We start from the raw sequence: 14,160 nt of genomic DNA, 5'->3' as shown, positions 1-14,160 counted from the left end.
TAATAAAATCAGTCTCTATAAAATTTACATTAAGAATAAAGAAAATAATATTTTAAAAAACAATTGATTGAATCATATTATTGCTAGCCTATTGTGAGGATAAGCTTACCCCATCCCCCTTAATGTAAATAATATCGTTTATTAAAAAAAAATCATTTGACAATTAATTTAATCACATTATTATCCGTATGCGAAAGACTTTTTTTGTAACCGGTATTACACGCCTCTTAAGATGTTTTAAACGTGTTTAAAAATAGAGAAAATAATATTTGATAACTAACTGATTGAATCACATTATTACTAGCTCATTGTGAGACTAAACTCACACCCTCTCCCCCTTAGTGTAGATAATATCATTTGTTAAAAATAAAAAAAAACAGTCATTTGATAACTTATTTAATCACATTGTTATCCGAGTGCGAAAAACCTTTTTTTATAACCGGCATTACACGCCTCTTAAGATGTTTTGAACATGTTTAAAAATAAAGAAATTAAATCACATTATTGCTAGCTTATTGTGAGGTATTAATTAAAAAAAGGGAACGAAAAGCACCCGGTACTGTTCACTTTAACGAAAAATCACATTTTTACACTAAAAAGTCAATCCTGTTACTATTCACTTTACCCTTTATTTTGTCATTATCATTAAAACTCAAAGTTTTCAAGCCCTTTTCATTAGTTTTTTTAAAGCACCAAAAAGTAAATTATTAAAGAAATATTGTTAAAATGATGAAAATACCCCTACCTTATTTGATGTATTATTTTGGGTTGCCCTTTGAAGTTTTTTTTTGTTTTGGGGGCATTTTTGTCCAAATTTTTTTGTTGAAGCATGGTGACACAAATCACTATTCACCTTTTCCATTCTCTTTATATATAATAGATTAAAGTCACTCACTTTGAGTCCACGCAACGACTCCTAGCACAAATATCGAGACAGTGACTCACAATCATCGCATAGAACAAATCACAAGTCTCGTTTTAGAATTCTTTCGATAGAACACGTAAATCTCACTTGTACAGTCAACTACAACAATCTAGAGGGATTCGGGACACGTTGACCAAAAGTCAACCATCAATGGTACAGTGTACACTCCACGTCATTCAATCTGAAAGATCCGCACATCGAATTTTCAATCCATAACTTCCTAAGGTCTTATTATGCTTCTAGAGCAACATATTAAAATTTTGTGACAATTTGACGGTCAGATCTCCGCGCAAATTTAAATGGCGGGCAACCATAAAACTACCTTAAAATGATTCGGGGCATCAAAATTAGCTAAGAATGGCATGGTTGGAATATTTTGTCCTAATACGAAATATTTCGTTAACTATCATTGGACGAAATATTTCGTTAACTAACATAATATCACATAATATACCTTGACACTGTTAAGGAATATTCAAAGAATCTAACGAAATATTTTCTGTCTTCTCCCTTACTCCGATTGCCGACGTCGACGACGTCTGACGTCTACCATCATAGTCATCGAAAAAATAGAAATTCTCGCCGATTTCTAAAAAAAATTTAAATCGCTATAACTTCTTTGATTCTCACCAAACAGTCATATGAATATTATCACTACATATAATCAACATTATCACGATATGCACATTATCAAAAATAACAATAACATATCAAAGTTTCATATAAATGATTATATCAATTAACACATATTTCACAAAGCTTAAACAAGACATACCCTAATAATGATAAGTTCCACAAAAAACCCCCTACTTTGATTCCAAGACTAAACAAAGATCCACTTCACTACCGTAATAGCTAAACTCAGCAAGCTTCTTGATCACTCCTAAATCACCGTGTAACTCTTCTACTTTTTCTTTATTTCTTTTTTCCCCCACTTTCTGCTGCCCTAGGAGCAAGGACGGAGCTACCATGGGCTTAGGGGGGCGGATGCCCCCATTGAGATTTTTCTGACGCTGGCATGTTGCTCAAACTGAGCTGGGTTTGCAGCAGCAGAGCCCCCACTGAACTGACCTGGTTCTGCAGAAGCAGAGCTGGGTCTTATATTTTTTTTTTTTAAATCCAGGCCAAAACGACGTCGTTTTGGTCCTGGTACAAAAAAAAAAAAAAAACGAAACGGCGTCGTTTCGTATATGTTAACAAAAAAAAAAAAGTATGTTAAAGGGGGGACCGCTTGTCCCCAGTCCACCCCCATTCCCTGATTCCCATCTCCCCGTTTCCTTTTTATTTCCCTTGCCAATCAGAGAGCAGCGTGGTGCTGCTCTCTTTCCCCAAATTCCCAACATCTTGAAACGGAACGGAACAGGAGCAAGGTGCTGTTCCCAGCCACGCCAACAGCCAGCCACTCCAGCCAGCTACTCTCTAGCCGACATATATATATTTAGGGTAAAATTTTTAATTCCTAAATCTATAATCCATAACCCTAATTAATTATTTAAGACGAATTTTTGTTTAATTGGTATAGAAATATAGAATCATATGGTAATTGGTTATTGATTATTGATATCAAGGACGGAGCTACCATGGGCTTAGGGGGGGCGGATGCCTCCACTGAGATTTTTCTGACGATGGCATGTTGCTCAAACTGAGCTGGGTTTGCAGCAGCAGAGCCCCCACTGAACTGACCTGGTTCTGCAGAAGCAGAGTTGGGTCTTATATTTTTTTTTTTCAATCCAGGCCAAAACGACGTCGTTTTGGTCCTGGTACAAAAAAAAAAAAAAAAAAACGAAACGGCGTCGTTTCGTATATGTTAACAAAAAAAAAAAATTATGTTAAAGGGGGGGCCGCTTGTCCCCAGTCCACCCCCATTCCCTGATTCCCATCTCCCCGTTTCCTTTTTATTTCCCTTGCCAATCAGAGAGCAGCGTGGTGCTGCTCTCTTTCCCCAAATTCCCAACATCTTGAAACGGAACGGAACAGGAGCAAGGTGCTGTTCCCAGCCACGCCAACAGCCAGCCACTCCAGCCAGCTACTCTCTAGCCGACATATATATATTTAGGGTAAAATTTTTAATTCCTAAATCTATAATCCATAACCCTAATTAATTATTTAAGACGAATTTTTGTTTAATTGGTATAGAAATATAGAATCATATGGTAATTGGTTATTGATTATTGATATCAAGGACGGAGCTACCATGGGCTTAGGGGGGGCGGATGCCTCCACTGAGATTTTTCTGACGCTGGCATGTTGCTCAAACTGAGCTGGGTTTGCAGCAGCAGAGCCCCCACTGAACTGACCTGGTTCTGCAGAAGCAGAGTTGGGTCTTATATTTTTTTTTTTCAATCCAGGCCAAAACGACGTCGTTTTGGTCCTGGTACAAAAAAAAAAAAAACGAAACGGCGTCGTTTCGTATATGTTAACAAAAAAAAAAAAGTATGTTAAAGGGGGGACCGCTTGTCCCCAGTCCACCCCCATTCCCTGATTCCCATCTCCCCGTTTCCTTTTTATTTCCCTTGCCAATCAGAGAGCAGCGTGGTGCTGCTCTCTTTCCCCAAATTCCCAACATCTTGAAACGGAACGGAACAGGAGCAAGGTGCTGTTCCCAGCCACGCCAACAGCCAGCCACTCCAGCCAGCTACTCTCTAGCCGACATATATATATTTAGGGTAAAATTTTTAATTCCTAAATCTATAATCCATAACCCTAATTAATTATTTAAGACGAATTTTTGTTTAATTGGTATAGAAATATAGAATCATATGGTAATTGGTTATTGATTATTGATATCAAGGACGGAGCTACCATGGGCTTAGGGGGGCGGATGCCCCCACTGAGATTTTTCTGACGCTGGCATGTTGCTCAAACTAAGCTGGGTTTGCAGCAGCAGAGCCCCCACTGAACTGACCTGGTTCTGCAGAAGCAGAGCTGGGTCTTATATTTTTTTTTTTTAAATCCAGGCCAAAACGACGTCGTTTTGGTCCTGGTACAAAAAAAAAAAAAAAACGAAACGGCGTCGTTTCGTATATGTTAACAAAAAAAAAAGTATGTTAAAGGGGGGACCGCTTGTCCCCAGTCCACCCCCATTCCCTGATTCCCATCTCCCCGTTTCCTTTTTATTTCCCTTGCCAATCAGAGAGCAGCGTGGTGCTGCTCTCTTTCCCCAAATTCCCAACATCTTGAAACGGAACGGAACAGGAGCAAGGTGCTGTTCCCAGCCACGCCAACAGCCAGCCACTCCAGCCAGCTACTCTCTAGCCAACATATATATATTTAGGGTAAAATTTTTAATTCCTAAATCTATAATCCATAACCCTAATTAATTATTTAAGACGAATTTTTGTTTAATTGGTATAGACATATAGAATCATATGGTAATTGGTTATTGATTATTGATATGAATTCTATGATTATTGATGAATGAAATTATGAAATTACGAATTCTATGAATATGGGTATACATTTATTCATATGATTAGTTGAATTAAATGTTTATTTGTTGAAGAATTTGTATGCTTATTGGTATTGCCATATTGATTAATTGAATTGTTGCCTAGGTTGGATATGGATTAGTTATTAGGCATATTAGCATAGTATACTCTAGGACTAAGAGTCTAAGAATTTTATTGAGATTTTTATTCTATAAATTCTACAAATTACGTATGAACCTTATATGTTATTGGTATCAATATGATTGACTTTGCTGACTAAAACATCATGGATAGGTTTTTCAAAAAAATATCAGTGCCGCCATCCCCAGTTATTGAGAAAAATGATGATACTCAGGGACAACATAGTACAGAATTTATTTTATCAAATCTTCCATCAGATCCTGGTAAGCGAATTCGAATTTTGGATTACAATCCTAATATTCGAGATCAAGTACGAAGAGCGTATGTGCTAGCTGGTCCTCAACAACCTAAAACCCATAATTTTCCTTACAAGAAATATAGAGACACGCAAAGACGATTCAACCCTGCTTGGTTTGATGATTTTCCTACTTGGTTGGAATATAGTGTAGAAAAAGATGTTGCCTTTTGTCTGTGTTGCTACCTTTTTAAACCAAACATTGGAGAACAAGCAGGTGGTGATTTCTTTGTTGGAGAAGGATTTTCTAACTGGAAGAAGAAAGAAAGACTTCTAACTCATATTGGAGGCGTCAATAGTGCACACAATCAAGCATGGAGTAATTTTGAAGCTTTAAGGAGTCAAAAGCAACATATCCAATCTTTTTTCTCTAAAACTCATGATGAAGCTCGAATTCAATATAGAGCTCGGTTGAATGCATCAATTGATTGTTGTCGATTTCTTTTGAGACAAGGGCTTGCATTTCGTGGTAATGATGAATCTGAACATTCAAGCAACCATGGAAACTTTCTTGAGCTTCTACAGTTTCTTGCCGACCACAATGAGGATGTGAAAGCCGTTACTTTGAAAAATGCTCCGGAGAATCACAAATTGACATCACCAGATATTCAAAAAGACATTGTAAATGCTTGTGCAACTGAGACCATCAAGACTATTATTAAAGACATTGGCACTTCATTGTTCTCTATTTTGATTGATGAATCTCGCGACGTATCAACGAAGGAACAAATGGCTATTGTATTGCGTTATGTGGACAAGAATGGGCATGTCGTTGAGCGTTTTATTGGCATTGAGCATGTTACTAGTACTGCTGCTCGTTCACTCAAGGAAACCATTGATGAGGTATTTTCTAGGCATAAATTGAGCATGTCTAGGTTGCGTGGGCAAGGTTACGATGGGGCCAGCAATATGCAAGGTGAGTTCAATGGTCTTAAAGCTCTTATTATGAAAGACAGTGGTTGTGCCTATTATATTCATTGCTTTGCACATCAACTTCAATTAGCTCTTGTAGCTGTGGCAAAGAAGAACATCCAAATTGAGTCTCTTTTTAGTATAGTTACTATTTTGGTAAATGTTGTTGGAGCTTCATCGAAGCGTTGTGATCTTCTTCGAGAGAATCAATCTATTGCAGTTATTAAAGCACTTAACAGTGGTGAGTTTACAAGTGGGAAAGGCAAAAATCAAGAAACTACTTTGAAACGTGCTGGAGAAACACGTTGGGGTTCACACTTTGGTACTTTAGTAAGTATCATGACTATGTTTTCATCCATACTTGATGTACTTGAAGTAATAGCAGATGATGGAGTAAGCTCTCAACAAAGATGTGAAGCGAATAATTTATTGGATTCCATGCAATCATTTGATTTTGTGTTTAATCTACACTTGATGAAAGATATACTAGGAATAACCAATGAATTGTCACAAGCATTGCAAAGGAAGGATCAGGATATTGTAAATGCAATGAAGTTGGTTGGAGTTTGTAAGCAAAGGTTGGAGATAATGAGGAAAAGTGGTTGGGATTCTTTACTTAGTGAAGTCTCAGAATTTTGTCTTAAACATGATATTGATGTGCCTAATATGGATGATATGTTTCTTTCTCGAAGGCGAGGGCAATGAAAAGCACAAGCAGTCACAAATATGCATCATTATTGTGTTGGGATATTTTATGTTGTTTTGGATTGGCAGCTTCAAGAACTAAATAATCGTTTCAATGAGACCAACACTGAGTTACTTCTTTGTTTGGCATGTTTATGTCCAACCGACTCCTTCTCTGCTTTTGATAGCCAAAAGCTATTGCGTCTTGCCCAGTTTTATCCTAAAGACTTCTCTATGAATGAGCTGGTGATACTTAAGATTCAACTTGAGACTTACATTATGGATATGCGGTCTAGCATTGAGTTTTCAGGTTTAAAAGAGATTGGAGATCTTGCAAAAAAAATGGTTCAATGCAAAAAACACAAGGTGTATTCGCTGGTTTACTTGCTTGTGACATTAGCACTAACTCTTCCAGTTGCTACTGCAACCGTTGAAAGAGCATTTTTGGCCATGAAAATTCTGAAGAATCGATTGCGAAATCGAATGGGAGATCAATGGATGAATGATAACATGGTTATTTTTATAGAGAGAGAGATATTTGATGGTATTGGTAACGATGTTGTCATGCAACGCTTTCAAAACATGAAAACGCGTCGAGGGATATTGTAAGGGACTGTTGTATGAAAAACTTTTTGGATTAATATATAAGTATTGTGTTTAGTAAATTCTTGAGCTTTTTAATTATGACTTTGTTGTTTGAGGATGCCCCCATTCACACAAATCTCTGGCTTCGTCCCTGCCTAGGAGAACCATATTGCATGCACCGCTTGCAGCCTATTCTTTTGGAGAAATTATCGTTTATAGCCAAAATTTATGTCTTAAATTCAAAATTGTCAGTTTTTATAAACACTATCATTTATAACCAAAATCTCACATCAATATACCAAATTACCCTCAAAATGTAAAACAAACGCCAAAGAGATTCTCTGTGTTCTTTTTCATTTTAGGGTTTTATTATTAGGAAAACTAATGAAAATGACTTGAAAACTTTGAGTTTTATCGATAAGGACAAAATAAAGGGTAAAGTGAATAGTACCAGGATTGACTTTTTAGTGTAAAAATCTGGTTTTTCGTTAAAGTGAACAGTACAGGGAACTTAATTATTTTCATATCTCAATTCGAATCCAAAAAGATAGAAGGAGGAGCCTGATGAAATTAAACATTTAATAAAGAGGTATTTATTCTAATGGAAATTAAGTCAATCAAATTATCAAATTTCATTTCTTAATTTACAAGCCTACAACGAAGATCATGATAAAAATTTCACATAACTACAATTTTTGAATATTCTTGTGTGATAATTAATTGATATTTCTTAGAAAATTTTGCTAGAACTATTAACTTATGGATATTTTTTAAATAGTATTCGGCAGGTAATTTTTTTATGAAACGGCGATTGCATGTTCTTATGCATTCTGCATATGATCTCTTTAAGTAGAGGGTTGCCCAAATTAGGCATTTAATTAAGGGAAATTGAGCATAATATGCACAACCGGTAAATCAATTTTAATATGGATCTGTAAAAGGCAAAAAGAAAAAGAGGGAGGTGGACGAAGGTCTTTGCAGCAAATCACTCCAGACAAGTGCATTGGAAGATGAGAATATTTTAGATCGATTTTATGGTGATTGGCTTCTTCTGTGAGGAGAATCATATATATGACGATTCAAATCCAAAGTCTAAGAAAATTGATGTTGTTGCTTCTGGATCCCAATATGGCAGCAATGTTATTGGGGAACAACGATGCTTAATTAGCTTTTGGTTTTAGGTGTAATTAAGTTTTAATTTTGAGAATAATTGGGTCTATTCAAGTGAATTTTTGGCTATATTTGAATTGTTTTATAAAAACTGACATTAATGAATTTGTGTACTAAGTTTTGGCTATAAATGATAAATACCCTTTTGGAGGAATTATGTAAAATAATGGGGCATATTGCTCCTACTCTATTACTACGTGGTGATCAAGCAAATGCATGCAAAAGGTGTCATACACTCAGTGGCGGATCCAGGATATTAACTTCGGGTGGTCCTAAAGTAAATGTTAAAAAAAAAAAAAAATTAGATGAAAACAACATTGAAACATTAAACCGTCACTTTCATTTATAAATGTTGGTACAAACAACACAAGTCTTGTTCTCCTAGACTCTAGGGTTCAAGAAAATCACGTTCACTCATCGTTTAATTTTAATCCTATGGTAGAGAAAAAAAGTAAAACAAAACTAAAAAAGTGTAAAAAAAATAAAAACTAAAAATAAGATGGTTATCTAACTGCCCTTAATAAGTGTTTTTATAATTAATACTAGCATATGCCCCACGGCAGTTCATCTTGGGGTGAGGCTTTGAAAAAAACTGTAAAATTTAGTTTGTGTGAATTTAATTTACTACCCATGATTTTATTTTGTGGTAGAACATATCTTTTTACCTTCTTTTGATCGATAAATAGGATTTCATTAATGTAGTGTTTAGATGAGTTGCTTTGGTTTTAGGATAAAATAAAATTATCAGGGCACGGATATTCTATATAACAGTGAAGATATGTTGGAGTTTGTGGGGTTTTAGTTTTAGAAGAGAAAAAATCTGACCCAAAAAAGGAGAAAAAAAATCAGATCTAAAAAAAAAAAAAAAAAAAAAAAAGGGAAAGCAAACAATTACGCAACCTTTCCCCAAAAGAAAAAAACAGCAACGCACCGTTTTATTAAAGTCAAGATTTTAAAAACGACAACGTGTTAGGTTAAAAGAGAAACAGAGAAAACAAGAGGACTCGTCTTCTTCGCGAGCTGCAGCCACTGCACCGTCGATTGTGCATATAAACCCAGCCAGCACAAACTGCCCAGATTACCGGGGGGTCCTCGAAGGTCCTCTCAAGCCTTTCTCCAGAACTTTGGAGGGTCCCGGGACCACCCGGATCCCTCTGTAAATCCGCCCCTGCATACACTATCAAAGACCACCTCTCATCTCCCTTTACCCGAAAAGTGCTCACAAGCACCTTAAAACCTCAATATAAAATATAAAAGGAGAGAGCTATAAACCATGATGTGCCACGCTAAAGTATAGCTTCCAACAGTAAGCAAACTATACCTAATGAAAGAGCACCTTTTGCCCTCATCCTGATATTAGGGTTCTCGTGCCAAAAACTTTATCTTATAACCAATCTAAAGTAGTCACCTCAATACCACTTAGTACTACAATCTAATGGTATTCTTCTTCACTTGTAAGTGAGTGGTCTTAGGTTCAATTCTCGTCAAAGACGAATTTGAACCACATTATTACTAATCCATCGTAAGGCTAAGTCCACCCCTCAAGCTAAGACTACTGATAAATAACAACATATGGCTCATAGTGGAGCTTTACTCATACGAATAAAATGGAAAGTTCTATAAGAAATTACAAGGATAAATTAATGAACATGAATATTGGTGGCTTACGGGGAAAATGAACGGTTGACAATTTGTTATAGTGGGTCTTAATGATGCTATAGACCACATGAACTTATGTGTATATATATATATACGGGTTCTCATTGATCGCAAATGGGCCTTTTATTATTATTTTTTTTAAATGACTAACTTCAAAATTTACTAAAAAAACAGTGTCGTTTCATTAAAAAAATATACAATTTTCCTTTGGTGGTCTTGAATGAGGATCTAGTAATAGAATTGCATTGGAGAGATGCCGATATTATTTAGTTTTTTTTAACTCGTTTGTTTCCTGAAAAAAATGATTGAAAAAGAGATGTATTAAAAGTAGTTTTGACAAATTACGAGGGGGCACGTGCCCTTGGCCTCCTAACTAATTTAGTTAAGTTCGATCACCATAGCAGAAGTGGAGTACATTAAGAAAATAAAACAACAATTAGTATTCAATGTGCATCCTTGTAATTACAATACTTGCATATAATCGAAAAGGAAAACAATGTTGATTCTTTGAAATTCAGCTGAATGCATATGAGAGGTTCCAAGCAGCTGTGAAGCGAAGCAAAAAGACTTGTTAGCGAACCATCCTTAGTCTAACTAAAAAGGTCGTACCCAGTGCACAAGGCTTCCGCTTTACGCAGGATCTGTGAGAGGTGAATGTCGGCTAGCCTTACCCCCATTTATGGAGAGGCTGCTCCCAAATCCTTAGTCTAACTACATCCAAAAAATATAACTGATTGGATAAACGGGTGAAATCATCTCTAGTCAAGCAGAAGCCTGTTTGCGTTTAAGATTCATTCGCTGATTCTTGGAACAACGGTTATTAATTGAAGAAGATAAATGGTATCTGATCAAGACGGTGCTGATTTCAGCAAACTTTTCCTTTAGGTACTATAACTGTTAAACCACCGGCGTCAACAATGGCTTGTTCAAAAAATGAGCCTCAAGATTCCCAATCACAAGGTCAGCCATGGCAGTGTCTGTTTCCACAGTGTCACTTCCTACATGAGGTAAGAGTACCACATTCTCGAGCTGAAACAGCTGCTCAGGTACATCTGGTTCATTTTCATAAACATCGAGCCCAGCACCACCTAACCGGCCTTCTAGCAGTGCAGATACCAGCTCAGATTCATCAACATGAGGACCCCTCCCAATGTTAATGAGAATACCCTTTGGACCCAAAGCATCAATGACTTCACGATTAATAATGTGGCGGGTCTCTTGAGTTAACGGGCATACAACAACCAGGATATCACAGTTGGAGGCCAACTCCACAACACTTGGATAGTATTTGTACTTTAAATCTGGTTTTTCTGTTCTGGAGTAGTATGCGATTGGACAGCTAAAAGCCTCGACTCTCTTGGCAACTGCTTTTCCAATTCTTCCCAATCCGATGATGCCCACAGTTTTTCCAGTGAACTGAAATGAAAGAAAAACTATTAAAATTATAACGAAGAACAGATTCAGGGCAGACATGTAACTTGCTTGCAGTTATTAACTAAACAATTGACTCTGTTTCAGGAAGAAAACACAAACTACTGCTGAGTTTTTTTTTTTTATCAACTTACATTTCATATTAAAGCTGCATCTAACTTCTGTCACAAAATTAGTGCACTTAAACCACCCTATAAACACATCATGGGCATCCTGCTATCATTATTTGAAAAACGTCTTCGGTTACCATTGAAAATATATAGCATTTTCTTTCATTAAATGCGCAACAACGCTGAATGCAGCACATCAACAGTTTACAATTTCCTTGCAAACCAGTTTTACAATGCAGTATGTTAAATTGAAAATTCAGAATGAACTACATTCAGTAATTTAATCAAATCAAGACTAATAATCGGCATTCTCTCATGTTAAACACGGAGCTTGGAATGCATAAAATGAACAAGAACAGTAGACTATGCCTTCCCAAACCAATTTTCAAATCTATCATTGTTAAATTTGAAACTTAGAAGCTCAGTTATGCAAACAGAAAAGCTTCAACATACACAAAGACCAAGAATAAAGCAGCCAATGAGTCAGAATTTTCCAACCAACGAACTAAACACGGTACACTCCATAACCAAAAAGGAAAAAGATAGGCATGCAGAGACTCAGAGAAAAAGAAATCGACAACGCCAGCAAGAATGCCTCATTGCATTGGCAGAAGAACAAGAACCAGTCCAGACAAGAATCGAAAACGGATGACCTGCAGTACACTGACTAGTGACTACAATCTCACCCATTTTACCTTAGCTGGCTCAGTGTCATCCTAAATGCATCACTATTACAAAGTCGATTTCAATAAAGACTAACAACTGGAGACATCTTCGAGCGACTACTAATTTTCACATGCAGATGCAGGCACTACTAGGTCTTGCCACTGCACAACAAGTTGAACATCAAATCCACAACCTCATGTCGTGATGCTCTTGAATCTTACCAGTAAAGTCATATAAAAATTCACCCTTTCAACTTTTCAATATCCATATCACATTTCTTATTCCTCTCTTTTTACTTCAACAATTGGTTTCTTTACCACAATCTCCAATTCTCTTAAAACATTTTAAGAAATTAGTTGTCAATCCACACGCAATAATTATAAAAACATATCAAATTCAAATTATGTCTAAAACAGTAAAAAACCAAAAAAACAAAACCTTGGTGGTCAACTTGTAGTCGCCGTTCTTCCACCCCCCACTCCTCACATACCCGTCAGCCTCACAGAGCCGTCGCAACACACCCAACGCCAACCCAATCGCAAGGTCCGCCACGTCGTCGGTCAAAACGTCCGGCGTGTTCGTGACCCGAATACCCTTTTCCCTACACTTCTCCAAATCCACCTTATCGATTCCGACGCTGAAGCTGGCGATGATCTCCAGCTCCGGCAGCGCCTCGATGAGCCCGACGTCGGCTCCGTTCCCAGCATTGCCGATGACGGCTCGGACGGCGCCGGAGTGGGCCTTGAGGAACTCCGCTTTTTCAGGGGCCGTCCAGAGCTTGAGGAGGTTGAAGCGCCTCTCGAGCTCTTGCTCTAAGTACGGGGACATTGGGACTGGCATGAGGACGCCGACGGACTCCATTGATGGATTTGGAGTGGGATTTGATTGGTTGTGGGTTTTTTGGGTGCCCCAGATATCAAAACGGTTGGAGAGGTTGGGATTTGGTGAACTGATAGCGGTGGTAGTGACCAAGATTTAAAACAGATGATATCGAAAATATCGGTACTCTAAAAATATGAAATTTTTTATGGAATTATCAAAATATTATCGATATTGATAAAAATTAAATAAAAACTATGAAAATTATAAAAAAAAATTTGAAAATTAAAATATTATCGATATTGATAAAAAATAAATAAAAATCATGAAAATTGTAAAAAAAACTTGAAATTTTTTATTGAATGGTTATTTAGTCAATTCTCTTCTCTTTCTTTCCAATAGACTATTCTCCTCGAGCCAACGATTCATCTGCTTTCTTCCTTGTACCATCTTCTTTCTTCTCTTTCAAGGACAACCCATCTTTCTTATGATTGACAGTGGCACCATCTTCTTCTCCTGCCTTCGATGACCTTTTCAACTTCTTCTCACCAACATCCTTTTCCCCATTTAACTCAGCATCATCTTTCGCCTTAGCTGATTTCTTCAACCTTTTCTCACCCTTTAACTCGCCAGCAACTTTTTCTTTCTTCCTCTTCTTCTTCCTCAATTCGCCACTGCCCGGTTCATCATTCTCGCTTTACTTACCTTCCCCAATGTCCACTGCACCAACAATAACGAAATCATCATCATCAAGCACCTCGCTGACATTCCCCCAAATTTGAAGGAAATTCACTGAAATTGAACACGAAAACACGGAACAGAAGATATCACGAAAACCCAACCACAATTAGAGTTGTAAATTTCAAATCAAGCAAAATCGAAATTACACAAATTAAGATGGCAATCCAATCCACTAACCCAGCAACTAAACATTTAAGAAATCAAACATCACAGAGAAATTAAAACAAAATTAAACCCTTCAAATTCAGATCAACGAAAAACACAAACGAGAAAAAAAGTGAAGAAATTGAGCTGACCTCTGAAATTCCCATTTGAATCCTCATCAGCTCACCCACCGTCATAGCCCCTTTAGGCTTCCCAGGACCCAGACCCGGCTGACCCACTCTTCTTGGAGCTGAAGCCTGGCGATTTGATCCCCTACCTTTTTCATCTTGTGGGAAGCCGTGGAAACAGACGAGCGAAGTCTTAGCAATCCTGATGTTTTCGAGGGCCCTCGCTAAGACCACCTAATCCGGGTGTTTAAGATTTGACTTGTCTAAGTCTTTATTTGGTCAAGTTGCAGTGGTAAATACAGGCACTCAATTCCAGCCGCAG

At 37.2% G+C, this 14,160-nt stretch overlaps 2 protein-coding genes across 2 annotated transcripts; one reads left to right on the top strand and one right to left on the bottom strand.

Annotated features, from left to right (window-relative positions):
- The first annotated feature begins 4,639 nt into the window (after positions 1 to 4,639).
- LOC103411558 (uncharacterized) lies at positions 4,640 to 6,994 on the top strand. The gene is made up of 2 exons (XM_070804414.1): positions 4,640 to 6,325; positions 6,476 to 6,994. The coding sequence occupies exons 1-2, from the start codon at positions 4,640 to 4,642 to the stop codon at positions 6,992 to 6,994; spliced, it is 2,205 nt and encodes a 734-aa protein (XP_070660515.1).
- Positions 6,995 to 10,215: 3,221 nt separating this feature from the next.
- LOC103411658 (glyoxylate/hydroxypyruvate reductase A HPR2-like) lies at positions 10,216 to 14,064 on the bottom strand. Its single transcript, XM_008350287.4, has 3 exons — positions 13,863 to 14,064; positions 12,445 to 13,617; positions 10,216 to 11,215 (listed from the first exon to the last, which is right to left on the bottom strand). The coding sequence occupies exons 2-3, from the start codon at positions 12,865 to 12,867 to the stop codon at positions 10,697 to 10,699; spliced, it is 942 nt and encodes a 313-aa protein (XP_008348509.1). The 5' UTR covers positions 12,868 to 13,617; positions 13,863 to 14,064; the 3' UTR covers positions 10,216 to 10,696.
- Positions 14,065 to 14,160: the final 96 nt, after the last annotated feature.

The sequence above is a fragment of the Malus domestica genome, chromosome 09, assembly GCF_042453785.1.
Source record: "Malus domestica chromosome 09, GDT2T_hap1".
Classification (NCBI taxonomy): domain Eukaryota; kingdom Viridiplantae; phylum Streptophyta; class Magnoliopsida; order Rosales; family Rosaceae; genus Malus; species Malus domestica.
This window is presented reverse-complemented; position numbering and strand designations above follow the sequence as displayed.

Bases quoted from the DNA above. Each gene is read 5' to 3' on its own strand.
- LOC103411658 (XM_008350287.4), bottom strand. From the start codon at position 12,867: ATGGAGTCCGTCGGCGTCCTCATGCCAGTCCCAATGTCCCCGTACTTA. The intron at 11,216-12,444 runs GTTTTGTTTTTT...CTTTCATTTCAG, and splicing joins ACTACAAGTTGACCACCAAG to TTCACTGGAAAAACTGTGGG.
- LOC103411558 (XM_070804414.1), top strand. From the start codon at position 4,640: ATGGATAGGTTTTTCAAAAAAATATCAGTGCCGCCATCCCCAGTTATT. The intron at 6,326-6,475 runs GTCTCAGAATTT...TTGGATTGGCAG, and splicing joins GGGATTCTTTACTTAGTGAA to CTTCAAGAACTAAATAATCG.